We start from the raw sequence: 7,640 nt of genomic DNA on the forward strand, positions 1-7,640 counted from the left end.
CATGTTTAACGCTTCTCATAGCTATGTGAAAATAAGTGTATAAATGGAACAGAGCTGAGCTGATGATCTGAATGAGAGAGGGAGAGAGAGAGATGCAGAGCGTGTGCAGAGCAGGGGGACGCGAGGAACAATATTGAGAACCGCTGCTTTGGAACATTTTGAAACTTGTGAATCCATTAGAATAGTTTAGACAGAATCGCGATTCATATATGAATAGATTTTTACATGCACTTCTAGTTTTCTCTTCCTCTTCTCTAAAGCAGCACAGCATGGCCTCGCCCCCTTTGCTGCCTTTTACCGAGGGCGGGGTTTATCTGGGTTTGTGATGTCACATACCCGGGAAGTAACTTGTTGTAGTCCCTACCAGCCGTTTTTGTAGGCATTAAACTGCCAGAATTTTAAAAGATGATATCTCCGTTTGCATTAAACTTTCAGCTTCGTAGCTTTGCAGATATTGTTTATGCTCAGACAGCAACATTAGACACTAACTAACGTTAATCAACCACCCCTTTAAATGAAGTAAGTCTTATCTAAAACTTTTCTCTGAAGTAATCCGTATGAAACCAACGCGAGGTCCAGTCTTTCCCGTCTGAGTTCATTATCTGTAATGTCATCACGCCCATGCGCAGCGCGTGCAATTCATACGGTAATCATCCACGTGAGACGCGTGAACCTGTAAACGTCCACATCACCTCTGTAAACAAAGAAGCTAGATTCATTTTTAGCATTCAAATATGCATTGTATGTTCATCAATACTGTTCTCAAATGTTATCAGAACTGTTTTCAATTTATTAAGGTTTTTTCTGTCTTTAATACTCACACAGTTAAGCCAGCATACACGTATACACTGCAAAATCCCCAGAGTTAAATCAACTCTGCTCAGAGTACATATTGTCCCAATCTACAGAGTGTTAAAGTAACACTGAAGCAGAGTTACCACTGTTAAGGATTATGTGATATGTTTTCATGTCTAAAAGCCCGAGCAGTAGTTGTTCATCTTCAACATTGTTAACAGCGGGTTTTCTTTACTAATGCTCACTCATCAATTAATTAATTGCTTAGGCAGGTTTATACTAAGAATGCTACGTTTTAGAAATTGATTAAATCTTCGTCAAGTTGCTGTTTTCATACCTTTGTAATATTTTTCAGTCAATATTAAATTACTGAAACAACTACAATTTTCACTTTGAAGTGTATTGTTTTTTTTAGGTTTAATATGTTTTCAAAGTAACTTGAAAGTAAAGTAATTAGTAATCTGATTACTTTTTACATGTAGTAATCAGTAATGTAATCAAATTACAATTTTCAAGTAGTAATAAGTAATTTGTAATCAATTACTTTTTTTGAGTAATTTACCCAACACTGCTCATAAGTTAATGAAATTTGCCCCATGTCCCATTCCATGTACTTGGATTATTTATCTGTGTTGGCAAAATTTCCTTACATATTCTTACTGTTAAATGAATTACGAGGGTCAGTATATAGTGTTCTTCATTTCCCCTAGTGCCAGACCCCCAGCACGGCTACAGTGACAGTTCTGAGATGGTGAAGGTTATTGTACAGACTGTCCAGAATCAGGACCGGGTACTGAGGGATCTATATGCACACCTCAGGTAAACAGCTTTTGAAACCATCCAATTCACAATAAAAGAGGATTGTAATGATTCAAGTTTTACTGTTCAACCTGCGACTAGTTAATAAATGAATGTTAGATTGCATTTTATGGATGAAATCTAGAATCGCTGTTGTGTCTTATTTGCAGTAAAATCCTTCTGAGTAAGCAGAAGATCATCGACCTCTTCCCTAAAATCGAGAGAACACTGGAGAGCATTAAGGAGGCAGACACCACTGTCATGCAGATGCAGATCAAGAGACAGAGAGAGTTCTGGCACTTACTGAAGATTGCCTGTGTGAGTCACATGCTTCTAATGTCTCAGGGCCAGATATGCTCATAATATCACATAATCATGGACTTTCCATCATTATAGTTTAGTGTGCATTAGGGGTGGGCGTTATGACCATTATCTGATCATTCCATCTATTTGGAACTTGATGGACATGAACCAAAAGACCAAATGACTTAAACTACTGCTCAAAAGAGTCAGAATTTTTTAAGGATGCATTAAGTTGATCAAAAGGGACAGACTTTTACATAGTTACAGGAGATTTCTATTTCAAAATAAATGCTGCTCTTTTGAACTTTTTATTTATCGAAGAATCCTGAAAAATGTATTATGATTAAGAAATGTTTCTTGGGCACCAAATCAGCACAATAGAATGATTTTTGAAGGATCAGGTGACACCGAAGACTGGAGTAATGGCTGCTGCAAATTCAGCTTAGTTATTACAAGAATAAATGACATTTTAAAATTAATTTAAAAAGAAAGCTGTTATTTTAAACTCTCAAAATATTTCACAATATTGCTTTTTTACTGCATTTTTGTATCAAATAAATGCAGCCTTGGTGAACATAAGAGATTTTTCAAAAAATATTTGTAACCCTAAACTTTTAAACGATAGTGTAAAATTATTCATAAATAAATACAGTAAAAATTGTTGGAAGTTAAGTAACAAGTTAAAAACTCAAAGCAAAACTAATACCATCAAATGAATACTTCTGACTTAAAATTCTGATTGGTTGAGCTACATTCACAGCATTTCTAAAATGGCTCTATATATATTTTTTTAACTTAAAGGGATAGTTCACCCAAAAAGGAAAATTCTGTCATTAATTACTCACCCTCATGTCGTTCCAAACCCGTAAGACCTTCGTTCATCTTCGGAACACGAATTAAGATATTTTTGATGAAATGTGAGAGCTCTCAGACCCTGCATAGACAGCAACGCAACTGTAATGTTCCCAGGTCCAGAAACGTAGTAAATACATCGGTAAAACAGTCCATGTGACATCAGTGGCTCAACTTCAGTTTTGCGAAGCTACGAGAATACTTTTGAGCGCAAAGAAAACAAAAATAACATATTTATTCAACAATTCTTCTCCCCCGAGTTACGTCTTCCGAAGGTCTTACGGGTTTGGAACGACATGAGGGTGAGTAATTAATGACAGAATTTTCATTTTGGGGTGAACTAACCCTTTAAGCAACAATTGTAATCGAATGTGTTTGTGTTTAGGCACAGAACACCACACGAAGCTCTGTGAGTCAGAGTGGAGAGATGCCCTCCTCGCTGTCAACATGGAACCAGACTCAAGCCCAGTGCTCCTCTCGCCTCCCCATGTCCCTGCAAGTGCCGGACGAGGGGTAAATTTCTCTTCCAAGACTTAGTGAGCGGCCTACTAGAAGTGACCTCCTAGGTTTCAAAACACTGTGGCTTTCAGTAGTTGATCAACAAAGTAATCACAAGGGTTTGTTTTTCATGCTGCTGTTTGTTTTCAGAGATTCAGTCAATCATTTACTCGAGGAGAACCAGCGCTATTTGAGTCAGCTTACCAGTTTACTGCAAGAAACCACTGAAGAGAAATCAGAGAGCATCATGGTAAGCGCTTTTTGTAGGTTTATTATGAAATTCATAGAAATTCTGTATATGATCATGACTGCACATATTTGCTGCAGTAACACTTGCTGCTTTTTTCTTTCACATAGGCTCAAGACTGGAGCTGGACTAAATATGAATCCCTGGTTGCTAAATCACAGCGTTTGTAGAGTTTTGGTGAACTCTGTAACAAAGTAACAAGTCATTCTTTTAAATACATTTATTCATCATCACTGGATGAGGGTTGTGTTGACTTGTATGATTTGTTAATTATAAAGTAACTTCTTTGTCAGTATCTGAATTCATTTAAAATCACATTTTGCAGTCGCGTAGCAACTCTATATATTTTGAGCATGCATTTTTAATTGACACAGAACCGTCAACATGGAACCAGACTCAAGCCCAGTGCTCCTCTCGCCTCCCCATGTCCCTGCAAGTGCCGGACGAGGGGTAAATTTCTCTTCCAAGACTTAGTGAGCGGCCTACTAGAAGTGACCTCCTAGGTTTCAAAACACTGTGGCTTTCAGTAGTTGATCAACAAAGTAATCACAAGGGTTTGTTTTTCATGCTGCTGTTTGTTTTCAGAGATTCAGTCAATCATTTACTCGAGGAGAACCAGCGCTATTTGAGTCAGCTTACCAGTTTACTGCAAGAAACCACTGAAGAGAAATCAGAGAGCATCATGGTAAGCGCTTTTTGTAGGTTTATTATGAAATTCATAGAAATTCTGTATATGATCATGACTGCACATATTTGCTGCAGTAACACTTGCTGCTTTTTTCTTTCACATAGGCTCAAGACTGGAGCTGGACTAAATATGAATCCCTGGTTGCTAAATCACAGCGTTTGTAGAGTTTTGGTGAACTCTGTAACAAAGTAACAAGTCATTCTTTTAAATACATTTATTCATCATCACTGGATGAGGGTTGTGTTGACTTGTATGATTTGTTAATTATAAAGTAACTTCTTTGTCAGTATCTGAATTCATTTAAAATCACATTTTGCAGTCGCGTAGCAACTCTATATATTTTGAGCATGCATTTTTAATTGACACAGAACCAAGAACATGCAAACAAAATTCAGGCAATGTAACTCTAGAAATGTATTTATTTACATACTTTATAGTTCACTGTATGGGCTGATTGTACTTTCATGTTAGGTGGTCGAGTTTTTTTTTTTCATTTTTATTATTATTAAATATGGTAATTCAGCATCTGCACTTTAAAGGGTCACTGTGAATGTTCAGAAAGTTGTGATGTCTGGCAATGAAATTGGTCATGTTCAACTAATGCACTTCAATTTCCCTTTTTGAAATATTAAGAATTCTGTGAGGCCCCCAGTACAGGTTTACAACAGACCGATTGAAAGGTAGAACAGTGTTGAGGATGATAAAAGCGTAACTCTTTAGTCATGGGTCACATGAAAATGTGTTTGGTCAAACATATACCAACACAGCCTTTTTTAAATTTTGGATTTGGCAGTGATGGTGATGGCAACAGACGTCTTCATGTCAGGTAATAGCGGCTAAGAAAGAATGTGATCATTCATCAGTGGGCAAATTATAATCAATGAATTTCATCAGTTCAGTCATGTTATTCACACTTTCAACCATGGTTTTGTCCAGAGATGATCAGCATCACAGAAGAGTGCGTCACAAACTTGTATAAGATTTTGCATATTATATTTTGTTTGTTTTGTTGGATTATTATCTGAGGATATTTCAGACATGGGTTAAAAGCATCTTATGAAAGAACACTTAGGTTTTCACGTGTTTACTCTATACATGACAAATAAAATAATTAAAGTGATATCCATTATGTTATCTGTGTGGTGTGAAAAGACTTTCTTCTAACCACAATAATCAGATGGAGGTCTTTACAAGTAATTCATTGCAACTAGAAAGAAGTTTTTGCAAATGTTTTGTGAAATGTTCAAATTAGTTTATTTTAAGAGCCACAATTTTCTTCAAAAGATCTCACACAGCACAGGATGGGTAACATCATTTTCATGTCCTGAAGCAAATGGCAGCGCAAGCCAAGTGTCAAAATATTGACTGCAGTGTTATGATTAGACCAACCACAAATCAGTATGAAAATGCATGTAAAAAAGCCATTCATCATGCAAATAGGTATTACATTTGACGAGTTGAAATGCTTTTAGTGCCACTGTAATAGAGAAATTCTCACATTTAAAAATGTGAATGTTACATTTAGAAAATTTGTAATTACGAAATAAAACCTAAAATGCTTTGCACACCTAAATGATCATCATAAAGTTTACATTTAGCCGAGAAGAGGTCAAATTATGTAAGTGTAAGGTATTTCGTTAAGTGCTCGCTGAGCTTTTCATTATATTTTACCAAGTATATAGTGGTTGTGTTTATTGAGGACTTTTATTTTGAAATAACGAAGTGTTTGAAGTGGATCATACTGTATACATGCCGCCTTCCAATAAATAGACCAAGTTGTGTGGCAAGTCATACAGTTCGACAGGTAAGTATCATATTATGTGCACCTTTCAGTTATTATATCTTTTCGGTATTCTTTATGTATTTTATTTCTTTAGGTTTGATACGGTGAAATATTAAATGATTGAATTTCTGAAATGACAGTGGTTACCTAACGTCCTACTTAACGGCAAGCTGTTGCGTCCAGCTAACTTAATAAAAAAACAGTAGTATTTAAATGGAAATTGACTTTTGACCTTTGCAGGTCTATTCGTCCACCACCACACCGCTCCTCCACCTTAAAATAATGGCAGCATCTCAGAAATGTCTTGGAAAAGGTAAGAAATCATTATGAGACACCAAAACGATGCAATTTAGAGCAGCATGGTTTTTAGTTTATTGTAGATTCCGTGACTGAGCAGGACTGTGTGACTACTATCTACTATTTACTCAACATCTACTCTATCATCTTAAGTGACGTCTTTAAACATGTGCAGATCTGTCTTTGTTATGTTAGGAAACGGGGAGTGTCATTCTTATTTCATTGTTCACAAGAATGTGTACGAAGTGTGAACACTTGACAATGACAAGTGATATAACAGTTATGGGCTCAGGTGTGTTTAGTGCTGACGACATTATGACACTGCACTTTAAATCACTGCATATTAGCAGAGATATTTATGACTGTGGATTCCATACAAGTGCTGCGCCATGCGCTCCTGGAATCAGCTCTGACACAGATTGCAGTCATTGGAGTTATTCCTGATTTGCTGTACGTTTTGAACAGGTGTAACTTTTAAAATATGCATGTTTTGTCTGTATATATTCCACACAAGAGACTTAACTTTTAGTTAGTAGAGACTAATAATTTTAATATGAAAATGTAATGCATAATGACAACATCATGTGCAATGCTCTTGTCAACTCTAAAAACCTGCTTATATTTGAAAAGACATTTTGGATAATTAGAAACATGCAAGTGACATTACTATACATTGACGTCATTGCAGAAATGGGCAGATCAGGTCTAACATATATATTTTTTTAATTGTGCAACAGGAAGCCCTGCTCCTAGCCCTGTGCCAAAGGACCATATACGGCTTTACAGCATGAGATTCTGCCCTTTTGCCCAACGGACAAGATTGGTGCTCAATGCCAAGAGAATTAAGTGAGTATAAACGCTAATTGGCATTAGTGAGTTATTTGAGGAGAAGTTGGGTATGAAGGTTTTCTGTTGTGCTGAGGGTGTCCATGACATTGCATCAATAAAATCATTTTGAAAATGTTTGGAAAACATTGTTTCTGCTTTGACTGAAAAGAAAAGCCCCTATGAATAATTTTGTCCTAGACATGACATTGTCAACATCAATTTGAAGAATAAGCCTGATTGGTATTTGGAGAAGAATCCTCTTGGTTTAGTGCCAACGCTGGAGACCCAGAGTGGTCAGGTGATATACGAGTCACCAATCACCTGCGAATACCTGTGTAGCGTCTGGACCACTCCAACACACAATATATATTTTGTTAGCTAGATTTCACAAATACTTTGTAACACCCCAGGACGCCGAACAAGACCCTGGTTGATGAGGTCTATCCTGAGAAAAAACTGCTCCCATCTGACCCGTTTGAGAGAGCCCAACAGAAAATGCTGTTGGAGCATTTCTCAAAGGTATTTCCCAACTCACTTCCATATTATATATA

At 36.7% G+C, this 7,640-nt stretch overlaps 2 protein-coding genes across 2 annotated transcripts in view; both read left to right on the top strand.

Moving 5' to 3' along the window:
- The window catches only part of LOC107559325 (inhibitor of nuclear factor kappa-B kinase subunit alpha), a 25,967-nt gene extending 22,241 nt beyond the window's left edge, over positions 1-3,726 (top strand). Inside the window, exons 18-22 of the mRNA XM_016243096.1 lie at positions 1,506-1,614; positions 1,764-1,911; positions 3,134-3,261; positions 3,397-3,496; positions 3,604-3,726. Of these exons, the coding sequence (XP_016098582.1) occupies positions 1,506-1,614; positions 1,764-1,911; positions 3,134-3,261; positions 3,397-3,496; positions 3,604-3,663 (545 nt within the window). The 3' untranslated portion in view covers positions 3,664-3,726. The remainder of the gene's footprint in view (positions 1-1,505; positions 1,615-1,763; positions 1,912-3,133; positions 3,262-3,396; positions 3,497-3,603) is intronic.
- A 2,180-nt stretch (positions 3,727-5,906) lies between these two features.
- Positions 5,907-7,640, top strand: part of LOC107559317 (glutathione S-transferase omega-1-like) — a 3,599-nt gene continuing 1,865 nt past the window's right edge. The window contains exons 1-5 of the mRNA XM_016243086.1: positions 5,907-5,985; positions 6,196-6,277; positions 6,999-7,107; positions 7,288-7,429; positions 7,528-7,608. Of these exons, the coding sequence (XP_016098572.1) occupies positions 6,247-6,277; positions 6,999-7,107; positions 7,288-7,429; positions 7,528-7,608 (363 nt within the window). The 5' untranslated portion in view covers positions 5,907-5,985; positions 6,196-6,246. The remainder of the gene's footprint in view (positions 5,986-6,195; positions 6,278-6,998; positions 7,108-7,287; positions 7,430-7,527; positions 7,609-7,640) is intronic.

This window comes from Sinocyclocheilus grahami, unplaced genomic scaffold (genome assembly GCF_001515645.1).
Source record: "Sinocyclocheilus grahami isolate Dianchi unplaced genomic scaffold, SAMN03320097.WGS_v1.1 scaffold681.1, whole genome shotgun sequence".
Lineage (NCBI taxonomy): Eukaryota > Metazoa > Chordata > Actinopteri > Cypriniformes > Cyprinidae > Sinocyclocheilus > Sinocyclocheilus grahami.